Genomic DNA, 13,347 nt, shown 5'->3' with positions numbered 1-13,347 from the left:
CAGCTTCCAGAGTGAGCAAGGAGCGCTTCGGCCTGGCCCCCGGCTTCCTCCAGCACCATCTCGTCCCATTCAGGCTCCAGGGTAGGGAACCTGCTCCCACCTTCAGGGTGGACTTGCACCAGGCCAAGGGGCTCTCTAAGTGCTCAGAAGCATCTCCAAGGGACTCTGGGAATCCTGAAACTAGTACTCATTTTCTCCCAGATCAGCATTAATGCCAGTGTCCCCTCATCTTCCTCTATGGCTGCAGACCTGGCCAGGCACAGGAAGGGGGGCGGTTCAAGGTGAGGAGAACATGGGGAAGACGGGCTCTTTTCTACCAGTGATGAGAGACTTGAAGGAGTAAGGCGCCAGTTCATAGCTGGAACCAGAATCCTCACTGAAGAGGCCCTGGTGCAGAGGCCCCTGGGGCCACTGAGGGGCTGCTGGCGGCCCCCGTGGGGTCCTTGGGAAGAATAAGAAATTAGAAGAAGGTACCAGCCATAACCAGCCAATCTGAGGAAGCCGGGGCCAGAGTGCCCCCAACCTACCCTCTCGTCTGGCTGGTCCCTCTTTCCTTATCACTTAGGAGCCACTCGGCTCCGTTCCAGACCAGCAGCCTAGAGCAGTGGGCTGGAGAGAAGAGACGCCGCTGAGCTAGAGCAGCCCAGCGGCGGAAGGGAAAGTGGGTGATAAATTTAAATAACCAGCTTGACTTGGCAGCTTGCTGAGTTGTGATGCAGTGAAATTAAAATCTCGGCAGAACTTGCAAACACTACCCAGAAAAATCGGTCTCTCTCCTTGGTTCCATGATGGAAGGTGGGGAGGGGAAGCCATCGGGCCGAGCCCCAGCCTCTGGCAGCCACCCTTGCTTGCAATGTGATTAGCTGTGTCCTGGCCCACTGGGCCCCACTCTCCCCTCCACACAATAGTCTAAGCTCCTCTCTCCTCTCAGTCCTGACCTTGTGGAACAGCTGTATCAAGTGGCTGGTGAAGTCTGAAATCAGCCTCCAGGGCCAGGAGGTGGCAGGAATATCAATAAGGTCGGCTCTTCAGGTTGGGCTAGGGCATTCTGGGCTGGTTTCCTCAGGACTCATCCTCGAGGTTTGCAGCCTCAGCTACCTGTCCCCAGGGAAGATGACCTGGGTGCCTGAGATGTGGGGAATGAAGAGGGCTCCGTGAACACCTGGCTACACCTAAGCCAGGCTGTAGGCACAGGACGCCCACCCCTCTGCCCTCTCACACCGAGCACACAGCTGGCCAGAGCCAACTACCTGAAAGGGCCTCTTCCCCTTTTCTTCCTCCACCAAAGCCCTTCATATTCGCCAACAAAATCAGCTTTTTAAGAATCTTAGAAGGAAATTTCTACAAATACACCAAAGCCTCTCCCACATCCCAGCCATGCTTGGAGCCTGGTTCTCCCAGATGCCCACATCTTTCTAGAGAACTCTGTGTCTGCTCTCCTTACATCGCTGCTCACTGCTCCCCATAAAGTCCTGGCCTGAAGGCCAACATGCTGGACACACTCCTGAGGTGGCCCATGAAGTCTCTAGGCACTACCCCGTTCCTCACCTTGACAATACCTTCAGCAAATTCTGTTTGTCCCCATAATAAACACATCATGAATCATTCATCTTTAATAGATTATGCAAATTAGGAGGACATAAAATCAACAAAGATCAATAACTGCAGCCATTTAATTGCCAGCAAAAACATTTTAAGAATGAGCAGCCCTTTCTCGGGTAATGACACCATTCATCCAAACATTGGATCTTGGCCTAAGTGTAGAAAAATCATTCCCTGCCCCCACCCTGTTATACCTCCCCTCCCCCACCTCTCCACACACTTCTCTCTTTTTGGTAATTTCCAGTTTCTGAGCGAGTTTCCCCGTCATTACCACTGGTGAACAGCTCCGAATGTTAATGGTTCTGCTTTTGTTACTCCTCGCTTGATTGAAATGTCGCATACAGATTGAGATGTTAGTGCTAACTTGCCACCTGGGAATGTCAAGCTGGGTCTGAAATGAACTTTTCTCACACTTGGATCCAGATGGATCAGCCGGAGATGTTCCCAGGCTGAGCTGAGACCGTTCCAGGGCCATGGGGGGGAGGCGGGTGGGGGAGGCTCAAGGTGGAGGAACTTTTCTGCACCAGCCCGAGTTTTCCTGAAGCAGGAGCCCTGGCCCCAAGTTCCATCTCTCCAGACCAGGAAGCACCTGCCTTCAAGACTGTGGCACTGGGCCCAGGAAAGCACAGCTGGGATTAGAGAAAAGTCTCCTAGGCTCTCTTTCACCAGCTGCTTAAGGTGGGCCCTCTTTTGGAAGTGACCACTGTAACTCTCAGCAGATCAGGAGAAAGGTGGCTTGGCCCAGGCCATCTCTCTGTCTTGGGTCAGGATACCCAAGTTGAGCTTCCAAGTTGAGCTTCCAAGTTGAGCTAAGGAGAGCTCATGCCAAGTGTCAGTTGATAATAGACTATGCCCTGATCCAGCTAAGATGGTCACTCCCAAAAGCCTGACCATACAGTTCTCTGACACTTCCAGAACTCAACCTCTGATTGTCTAGCCAAAGAGCTCAACACTGTCCAGGCCGGAAACAGTTGTACCAGGATATCCCTTAAGGAGAACCTGGGAAAGCTAACAACAGGGCTCTCCCAGCCCCCTAGGTGGAGGCTGGATGGCCACGTGCTGCCCATCTCAGGCCTGAGCCACACTCAGATCAGCTCCAAGTCAGAACCAGGACCCTGTCTCACAGTGAGCGGGGCCAGGCCCACTCCTCGTCTTTGCCATTGGCTATGATGCTGGATACTTGCTTCCCAGCTGCCAGGTCCCCAGACCGCCTCCGCTCGCCTTGCTCGGCAGGTAACGCCTCAGTATCTCCCAATCCCCACTGAGACCCTTCTCAATCATTCTGTCTCCCAAGGAACAAACGGCACATTGCCTTTAGTGTCTCCAGAATAATTAGGTGAATTTTAATAACACCTCAATGTGTGTCTCTCCCACTTGGGCACTTTCCTGGCCTGGAAACCCTTCTGCAGTGCCAGGCGCCTTCCACAGCCGGCAGCTCTGAGGCCCAGAGTTTCATCAGCTGGGCCCTTCACTGCACCACACCTCAGCCTTCTTCCACTCCAGCTACTTCTGCTGCTCCTAGTCCATGGGAGCACCTGGATTATATACCCCTGCATTTGACTGTGGGACAAGCCCCACCCTGCCTGACCTTGAAACCAAGCCTTGATCTCTCTGATTTCTCTGGGAAGCTGGAGAAGGGCTGGGATAATTGTGCTTCTCTGTAACCACAGAGCTGGATGCCATGTTCTGAAGCCCTAAGCCACAGCAACTCAGGCTGCCCAGAGGGAGAGGAAAAGCAGGTTCCCAACAACCCTGAGGACATAAGAGCAGAGAAGCTGGACCCTGGGCACTCATGCTCCCTTCTTGCCAGCCTGGTTTATTTACCCTCTGCCTTCTCCTGCACAAGTCCTAGTAAGAGGCTTATAATTCTGGGCACTTTGGTGGAGGCAAGAAAAAAAAACAAAGAGACAGGCAAGAGGATGGGCAGAAAGAGCCAGCAATAGCCCCCTTTCTAGTCTGAAGCATACAGGCACCCTGACCACAATTTTTCATTTGCACATCTGCACACATCTATCAGAAAGCACCCTGGTTTTTGGAGACTCACTCTCTGAAGACATGGCAGGGGGTCCACTTGTCACACTGGGCTCCAGATGGTATGAGCTGAGGTGCTCTCACTGAAAGCCCCGCCCCCACCCCCCTGGAAGTCCTCTTACCAGTCACGACCGGGTATGTCTGCGTGCCTGACACGTTGCTGCCCAGCTCGGGGTTGGTGGATGCAGATAGACTCGACTTGACTTCATCGAGCCCAGGGGTCAGGGCTGGGAGGGAGTATTCGTTCCCCTGGGAGGAGAGAGAAAAGCGACAGCTCTCTATTGATGCACACACTTGGAGAAAGGGCTCAGTGTGCAGATGGGGAGGAGGACCGGGGAGCCCTCCCAGATGGGGTAGAAGGAGATGGCCAGGCGGAGGGAGGGAGAGCAGGAGGGGCAGGCTGGAGAATGATGGAGAGTTTTGTGCGGGTGGATGGAGACCTGACTTTGTGAAGCTGAGGTGCAGCCTATCCGTTATCGGTCGTTATCCCAGCACCCTCTACGTTGCTGTAGCAGCTCTTCCTAAGAAGCCCCAAGGGTGGAGTGTAGCACTGAGGATCCCCTGCTGAGAGGCAAGCGGTATTTTAAGGTCCCCCTGGGGTGGGGAGTCTTGGGGAGGAGGGGCAGACCGTGACATGATGGCAGAAGCAGGAGCCGGGGGAAGGGCCTAGTGGGGCCTTCAGCCTGGCACTGCTGGGCTGGCTGATCGGGTGCTGGCGCCCCTTTTTTAAAAACAAACAAAGACAGCCCCACGGGCCCCTCACTCTCTGCCTGTGCACTGGGGTATGAAATTGGGGAGGGGAAGAGTCCACATGGCTAACAGAAGGGTGGGAGGGGGCCAGTCATTGACTCTGAAAGGGTGTCCTGCCCGAAACACTCGGGTAATTGCCTTTTTATTGCAGCCACCGCCAAGCCAGACCCCAGAGCTGGGCAGGCCAGGAGCCTGCACAAAGCAGGAAAAGTTGCTCTGATTAATATTACGTTAAATTAAAACTGATTTTCTGCTCTTTCGGGTCCGTTTTTTTTCCCTTCCGCTTCCTGGCCCCCCCAGAGGACCCCCTCCCCTCCCTGGCTGGACGGGATTGCCTCGTCATTTCCAATTCCTTCTCGTATTGATCTTCCTGTAGAAATCAGTTTTGTAATTAGCTGCAAATTAGGCCTTCTACTGGGGGTGAAGCTGCCCCCTGATTTATCACCAGAGTAATTCGCTGTGATCGGAGAGAAATTAAAATGAACTCAATTAGGCTTCGGATTTGCTTTATGGGCCCTGCTCCGAGTTTCAGGGGGAAAAATGACTGTGCTGGTGTTTAATAGTCTAATGAAAGTAAATAAAGGTTATTCATTGTAATACAGCCGGGGACTCGGGGAGGGTGCACCGAGCCTCCTGCCTCGGCCAGCTCCTCCTTTGTTGGTTTATGGCTCAGGGCACCTTAAAAAGACTTTTGATTTTTGTTTTATGAAGACAAACAGCTTATGGGATAAAAGGACGGGCGGGGAGAAAGGCGAGTGGCTGCGAGCTGTTGGAGTCCTAGAGCGGAACTATGCTGTGTGGAGCCACTGGGGCTGCGCTGGTGCGCGTGTGCCTCTGTGCGGTGTGCGTGTGTGCGTGTGTGTGCATGCTCTGTGTGTGTGTGCGAGTGCAGCAGACTGTGTGGCTCTGTAGCTGTGGGCCTGGCCTGGGCTGTAAGTGTGGGAGGAATGGGCGTGTGTTCCTGGGTTTGAGCATGTGCACTGTGGGCTACACTGAGGTGTGGGTGGAAGGGGGGCTGAAGGGTGCTGAGCTGGTGGGGGGAATACTGGGAGTACTGTGGGCTGTGGGGCGGAGGGAGCCGGTGGGTGCTGGTGGTGTGTAAACGTGCACATGGGTAAATGTGAGAAGTTAGCAGATGTGTTTCTACATTGTGTATTGTGTGGGTGTGCTGTCGGCTGCGTCCCATGCTGTGTGTTCTGCATCTGCAGGAAGTACTGGTCTGAGGGCAGGCCATCAGCCTGCCCCGGGTCACACTGGACAGCTGGATTAGGGAGCAAGAGGCAAGCATAGCCAGGCAAGAAGAGTGCCATAGGCTTGCAGAGACTTTCTGTAGGGCCTGGGGGGGTTTAGGCAAGGGACCTGGCAAAAGGAAGTTCCCGAGTACTCTACACCAGAAGCAGGGAATGGCAGGGCCAGAAGGTATCTGTTAGATCATACGTCCAAGCCCTTCATTCTATAGATGGGGAAACCGAGTCTCTGAAAGGGGTAAGACTTACCCAAGGCCATACTCACACCCAGAACTCACCATTTCTAACTACCATATACCATAATGATTTGTCCTAACTCTACTATAATGTCCTGTGTGAGCCTGTTCTCAAGGCCCACACACGGTGCAACCATAAGTAGCACACGCAATGCTGGGTGTGCACATGGCTAATCTCTGTGCATATCTTCCAGAGGCCTGTTCTGCCCAGTTCCTTTCCACTTCTACACCCAGAAAGCGCCTTCCTCACCTGTTCTGACTTGATGTGCTCTGATGCCTGGAAGACGTCAGGGTAGGAAGGACGCTCAAAGACCCGATCCAAAGCTTCCAGCTGCTGCTGGGTGAAGGTGTCAGCTCGCAAGTGCTTCCGCAAACTGTCCACGCCACTCTGGGAGTCTCCATTGGGGACTGAGCCCTCGGACACATCTGGGGGACACATGGACACTAGAGGCATCAGCGCAGGCCAGCGGAGGCACAGAGTAGTGCATTGGGCAAAGGGGCACCTGGCTTGGTCCCTAGGGCTTTGCACCCCTGCTGGGACCCTTTACTCCCAGCTTTGAGTAGGGAGGGGCTGGCCCAGAGCTGGCCATACCTCAGAGATCTGGCTGAGGAAGCCAGAGCCTCTGAAGGAGCTGGGAAAAAAGCAGGAAAGTTGTCCCAATATGGGGGACCAGAAGGACTAGACAGAGGTGGAGCCAAAGGGCCATCTCCCCAGGGGCCATCTCGCCTGAACTCTGGTCCCCTGGCTTGGGTTAGCCTGGGGGAGGAGCTGGGTGTCTGGGACTGGCATTACCCAGCCTGTGGAGAATTGAACTTGGCTCTGAGATGAATTTCAGTTTCACTGACTCCAAGGGTGGAAAATCATCAAATCTCTGCAGCTGAGTGTAACATGGAGACTGGCTGAAGTAATTAACTTCACCACTGAGGGAGGAGGGACTTGAAGCCAAGCTGAGGCGTTTTGCTTGCACTGGACCAGGACTGAGACCAGAGCAGGACAGCAGGTGGCAGGTGAGTAGTAGAACACTAACTGGGACAGAGACTGAAGACAGTCTTTGTGGCTGCTGTTGTGCCCAGGCCACCCTGCTCAGCCTCTGTCCCTGCTCTCGAATCTGGCTAAGTCTCTATCAGAGGCCAGTTCCTTGGCTACCTTGTTCCTCCTCTGGGTCTCCATAGGGAGCTGAGACTTGTTCCACGAAGGAAAGGCCACAGTGATGCCACATTTGTGCCTGCTCCCTGGGGCTGTGGGCCGATTGTGTCCACATCCTGCCCTACCTAGGCTTTCTCACCATTCTGCTCCCCCTGCTTCCCCATCCCTGCCCTCCCACATCAGGTCCACAGGAGTTTTCAAAGTATACAGTAGGCCAAGTGCCTACTCTGGCACCTCTCCCTGAACCCCCACCCTGTAACTCCCCTGGACCAAAGCTGGGCCCTCCCCAGCCACAGCCTGGCCAAAACCAGCTGGGGAGCCTTGGGCCTGGGGCCAGCCCATGTTGTAGGCCCCAGGGTGATCCTCTGGGACTGTTATATATATCAGTTTATAGGTGATTATACGATATGATATAATCAATATTGCATTATATACAGTAACACCGTACAGTATCATTCGGGAGAACATAGAAAATATTACATATTGATTAACCTCAACCTGCAGTCATCCTATCATTTCTTGCTGGCCTCTCAGACGGAGCATGGGGGTCTGTTTTCTTAATGGGACCTCCTATCTTCCCTCCACTTTATTCTGGTGGGGGTGGGAAAGCAAGAAAAGTGGGGGAAGGAGGAGAAAGGGAGAGGGGGAGAGAGAGAGAGAGAAATGAAAACCAGGATTAAGTCTGAGGAGGACAGACAGACACAGGGACAGACTTGATGGTATTTCTATGTGCCCTCTGTTCCTACGGACACGAAACTTGGCGGTTGTGTTTTTTCTGTGTAAGCCTCCACAATGATTTTCTGTCTGAGAGGGTGTATGCCTTTCTCTATAGGAGCTAGGGTGTGGCATATTTATTTTTCCCTTTTGTGAGACTATTCTCTGTATAGGTACATGTCTACACATAAACATCCACATAAATAAGTATCTGGGTATGTGTAAGCGACAGAGTGAGAACTTTTCTGGAAAGGTGTGTGTATGTGTGTGTATGTGTGTGACTGCATGGGGAGCGTGAGGCCCCCATGTTTCTCCTGTCCCTGCCTCTCTTTCAAGGATATGCCATCATTCTAATTCCAGCCCTTGTACCTCTTTGCATGTTTCATTGGGTCTAATTCTCCCTTGCTGGAGTCCTCCGACCTTTTTGGGAAGCCTGGCTGTAAGGACTGAGGGAGGCAGCGAGAATGTCTTTGTGTGGCTGTTGCAGTGTCACCAGTGGGTCCTGGGAAGTAAAGTGTGAATTTGTCTGTGAGAGGCTGCTCACACGTTATGTGCATGTGTGTGTGTATGTGTGTGCCTCTGTGCACATTTGTGAATATGCCTGTGTGTGGCTTGACTAAGCCTGTGTGTGTGTGTGTGTGTGTGTGTGCGTGTGTGTGTGTGTGTGTAGGGGCTGAACTGAAGCTTTGTCCTCAGGTCACTGGCTGGAGGAGTCTCTTTTCCTTCATTTATTCAGGGGCCCTTCAGATCTTGACAAATCTGTCACTCTAAATTTGCGAGAGATTATGGTGCTCTCTCCCCAGCCCGCAGAGAGGTGATATATGATATCTGCTGCCCCTATTGATTGCCTGATCTGGTGGCAGAGGCCGGCGAAATGAACTTGAAATGAACATCATGCCTCAACTCATTGTGCGTATAATACACTACTTAATCCCACATTTTTCAGCCGCTATGGAATTCAATTGATCAATCATGTTCCACTGATAGTACTGTTTTAGGGGTTATTGCTGCTCCCTCCACTCACTGACCTTTTTATTTATTTATTTTTTTGTATACTCAGGCTCTAGTGATAAGACAGGCTACAGAGGCAGCAATGGAGAGAAGTGGGGAGGGAAACGGAAAGGCAAAGGAAGCCTGCTACTGGCAGAGGTGGCAGTGGGAGGCGGGGAAAGAGGAGAGGAGAAGGAAGGGGTGGGGGAGAGGAAAAGAAAGAAGGTGCTAGAGGAGCAGGAAAGCAAACTGGTGTGATGAAAGCATGTAGAGAGCCCCCAAGAGAGGCTGTTGGAGGCCTGGGGAAACTCCCCGAAGGAGAAGGAAGGTGATGAGGAGGGGGAAAGGCAGCAGTAAAAATGAATCATGAAGGAGCACAAGGAAAGTTCTGGGGGGTCAGAGAGGAGAGCCACAGGGGCAGGGAGAGGGCAGTGGCATGACTGGTGGGGGACAGGGAGGCAGCCCCCCCAGATCAGCCAAAGGGCCCATAGGCTCTCCCGGGCTCTCTCCAGAGAACGGGGTGGCACCCCTCCTTCAGCTAGAGCAGGGAGCAATGAAGGTAAGGGGACAGGGTGGGGAGGGAGTAAGGAATGGGGGATGGGAGACGACTGAGGAAGGGCAGAGAGAGAGGCAGAAAGGGAAGAAGGTGCCCACCCTGGGAGCCTGGGGCCATGCTGGCTGGGGGGTGGGCACTTGCCACAGGAATCAACCTGCTGGCTCTGCTTCCCCATCAGCCTGGGTTTCCAGCTAAGGAGGATGGCCCAGGGCCTACAAGAGGGTAGGGGGTGGAGGGGGGGAGGACAAGAGAGTGGACAAGGGGCAGAACAGACAAGAGAACACGGAAGACAACACAGGAGAGGAAGAGAAAGTGAAGTCAGCTGTCAGTGCCGACCACTCGGAGAGACACCCCTCCCAGGAGAATGGGGAGAGCGAGCTCAGAGTGCGATTTCTAAGGGTAGTCTCAGAGGTGACAGCAAGGGAGAGGGTGGACCTGGGCTATGACACCGCTGCTAGGCCCAGATACTGGAACACCTTTTGGCAGAGCTGGGCTAAAGCAGAGGAGGAAGCAGAAGTGGGTCTTGATCTATGCTTCAGAGTGCGCAGGGAAGGAAAGGGAGTGCGTGATTAGGTAGCATCCTTCCCCTTGTGAGCACCTGTGCGCAGGGACCATGACCGATGCATCTCTGGAGCTCCAGGGCCAGGCACGGAGCTGGGCATACAGTTGGTACTCAATGAATGGTTGAATAAATGAATGAGGCTCTCCTGGGGAGCATTCAAGCCAGACCCCTGGCAGGTCTCTGGACTGGCAACCTGACTGGCTCGGCACCCTAGGACACTCAGTCACTTTTCAGGCAAGTCCCTCACATCCCTAGCTCTCAGAGGCCCCTGCTAGACCTATGCCCCCCCTTCACTCACCCCCACTGTTTGTTCGCTTCTGGCAGCATCCACTCTGGTCCACAGGAGGCCCTTCCTGCTCTCATCAACACCATCCTGCCCACCTGCAGTGCCTCTACCCAAGGGACAGAGAACACCATATTCCCAATTAAAAACAGAACTTGACCTTGGAGCAGCAGAACTGCGATCCAAAGAAGGTAAGAGAGATTGCTTGAGAATGGGGCCCAGACGGCCTCTGCATTGGGCTCCCCAAGCCAAGGCCCTGATCACAGAGAGCAGGGTCAGAACAAAATGGGTCTATTTGCCCATGGTGGGAGCTGGTTCCAGGGAAAGCCTTTCCTAAATGATGGGAGGAGGCCTTCAGCCTTCATCTTGACGGGATAAGAAGCCCACTCCTTGTCAGGATGCCAAGAAGAGGGCTGGAGTACGGTGGCCATATGTCCTGAGCTTTCTGGAACAGTCTGATTTCCAATATCCTTTCCCACTCTTAGGCCATGTTTTTAGACTGAGGTTGGAAAATGTGGTTGCTGTAGGTTTAGTAAGAGCCCACAGAGCAAGGAAGGAACTATGTGTTAGTCGGTCTCCATATGTGGAGGATTCAACCCTGTTCTCCTCATGTCCCCTGCCCAGCCACCATCCATTAGCAGCTGACAGTCCCAGGAGCATATTACATGACATTGCTGAACTTTACTCAGCTCACTTAATCCCCCCAACAACCCTGGCAGGTAAATACTGTGATACTTATTTTAAAGATAAGGAAACTGAGGCAAAGAGAGATTAAGTAGCTGATCCAAGGCCATGCAACTGGTAAATGACAGCCAGGATTTGAATTCAGGTCTGTCTGATTCCAGAGCCTGCTCTCAACATCATTTCACTCTGCTGCCTGAAGGCCAAACCCAGGCTCCCAGCTAAGGGCTACCTGGCCCCACCTGGGACATGGTTTTCCTCCCAGCATCCCCACTTCTCTGCTTTGCATCCTTCTGACACTGAGGCTGCAGCCTGTGGCCCATGAGCTAGTTGAGCACAGACTGTGCCCAGAATGATGAGGGGACACCTGGTCTAAAGTCCTTATTTTACAGTAATGAAAACTAGTGGGGTAGGTGGTGAGGTGGGGGAGGGGAAGTGACAAGTCCAATGTCACACAACCAGGTAGTAGACGCTTAGGACTGCAGCCCATTCCAGGACCTTTGTCTACTACAGTGTGAGTACTTTCAAGGAGAGTGAGTCACCACGAGTCCTTTTTGGAATGAGGCAGATATAAATAAATTAATTAAACAAACTGCTGAGTTAAAACTTTGAGGTATATTATTCTTTCAAGGAGAACAAAGGCTCATATTGTCTTCTCCTCTAACCAGTTCATATTTGCTTAGTAGTTAACAAAAAGGTTTCAAAGACCTTAGGCTATTTGGGTTTCCCAACCACTCTCCCAGGTAGGTGAGGATTATAACCCCCTTTTTGCTGGACAGAAAGCTGAGGCCTGGAGTTCATGAGCTGTAAGGAGAGTAAGGGGCTAGCTCAAGGGCATATCAGGGAGCCTGGCACAGGGATGGTGCTCAGTGCTCAGTAACAAGTTGTGGACTGGACCAATGAGCGTCATCAGCTCCCAATCTCCACGCAAATGAACTGAACTGCAAAGCCAAAGATCATCTTGACTGAAAGGAGAGTCACCCACCTCGCTCTTCTCATTTAAATTTTTCCATATCATCCAAGCTTTGTACAATAAGCATGTACCACTTCTAGAATCACTAATAATAACTTTTACTCTTCAATAAAAAGATCTGATCTCATTCGCTTGGCCTTGTCACTCCCCATCGTCCTGGGATTCCCTGGAGCAGAGCTCTCTGCCTCCCACCTCTCTGATCCCAGAACCCTCTCTCTGACTAATCATAAATAAGGTTGTCCAGTGAGGTCTCAGCAGCTTGGAGAGGGGGGCAGTCACTTAATACCGTGTCTAAGGGATGAGGGCTACGGGCAGGGATACAACAGAAGTGCTGTGTCTTCCTCGTGTGTGGACATTCTTCCCAAATTCCCTAAGTAGTCACTGTAAGGGACCAGAGAAATGCTCGTGCACTGACCAAAAGGTAGGTAGGGGTGATGGTAATAGGCAGAATGAAATAACATCATTTCCTTGGTCAGAAAGTGCCAAGGTTACCAAAATCTACAAAATTAAATGGGATGAACGGGGGCTGCCCATCAAATTCCAGGAAGTAAGAATTAAGCATTTGAGGGTACTGTTTTAAAGTATAGTAAAGAACTACACTAATTTCAGTTTTCTAAGACCAAACACTAATATCTACCTGTCAATGAGGAAACTGACAATATTAGGACTTTCACATATGCTCATGGAGTCCATTTAACTTTACAAGGTAATTATTATTATTCTCATTTTCAGATGAGAGGCAAAATTATTTGTTCAACACTATCAAATTTGCCTTCTTTGTCAAAGATTGTCATTATCATCAGTTATTGAGCACTAACTATGTACTAGGCAGGCTCGAGGTGCTTTACACACATTCTCTCTAATCCTCACAGACCACTTGCAAAAGAGATACCATTAGTTCAATTTTTCAAAAAAGGAAACAAGTGCAGGGAGAGTTAAAAGCATACTCAAGATCACCCCGCTGACAGGAAGCAATCTTGGGGAAAGTAAGTCCTACTTCATCTGCAGACATAAAATGACCTGAAAAAGTGATAAAGGAAGAAAAGAGAAAAGCATGAGGAAGTGGGAACAGTGGGTGATGGGCTTCAGGCCTCAGGGGGCTGGGGGGAGCAGGAGGGGTCAAGGCCAGCTGTGATTGGGGTGGGGCTCTGGGCAGATATTTGCTCCATACCATTCTGACCTAGGCCTCTGGCCCCTTCTCTCTACACCTTAGCTCCTCTAACACCCCTTCCCCCCCTGAGGGGTTCACCCCCAGGCTGCCCCGCAGTCTCCCCAGCTGCCAGTTGTTGCAGTTTCAAACTCAATTGTTCTCCTTGGTACTGAGGCAAATGGAGTCATTAATTACCTTCTATCGGCTGGGCTGAGTTCAGAATGCGATCAATATCTCCGCTTGTCATTCTGGGCAGCCCGCCTGTGCAGCCCCAGCCCCACCCCCACGGCAGCAGGATCGAGAAGGTCTGGCTGCCACCGGGGCCCTCCCATCTGACCGAGAACAGGGAGTATGGGGTTTGGGACCAGGAATGGGGCTGCTTTCCAGACTGGGAGAAGAGCAAGGATTAATGGAGTGGGGAGGAG

The 13,347-nt window shown here is 52.1% G+C and overlaps 1 protein-coding gene across 7 annotated transcripts in view; it reads right to left on the bottom strand.

The window, feature by feature from the left end:
- Positions 1 to 13,347, bottom strand: part of PAX2 (paired box 2) — a gene marked incomplete at its 5' end in the record, with an annotated part of 74,549 nt that overhangs the window by 14,125 nt on the left and 47,077 nt on the right. For all 7 annotated transcript variants that reach the window (XM_081157329.1, XM_081157331.1, XM_081157333.1 and 4 more), the window contains 2 exons: positions 3,756 to 3,882; positions 6,117 to 6,292. In XM_081157329.1, the coding sequence (XP_081013455.1) occupies positions 3,756 to 3,882; positions 6,117 to 6,292 (303 nt within the window). The remainder of the gene's footprint in view (positions 1 to 3,755; positions 3,883 to 6,116; positions 6,293 to 13,347) is intronic.

Source organism: Miniopterus schreibersii (assembly GCF_964146895.1).
Source record: "Miniopterus schreibersii genome assembly, chromosome: 14".
Classification (NCBI taxonomy): domain Eukaryota; kingdom Metazoa; phylum Chordata; class Mammalia; order Chiroptera; family Miniopteridae; genus Miniopterus; species Miniopterus schreibersii.
The sequence above is the reverse complement of the archived record's forward strand: the minus strand, read 5'-3'. Positions and strand labels throughout refer to the sequence as shown.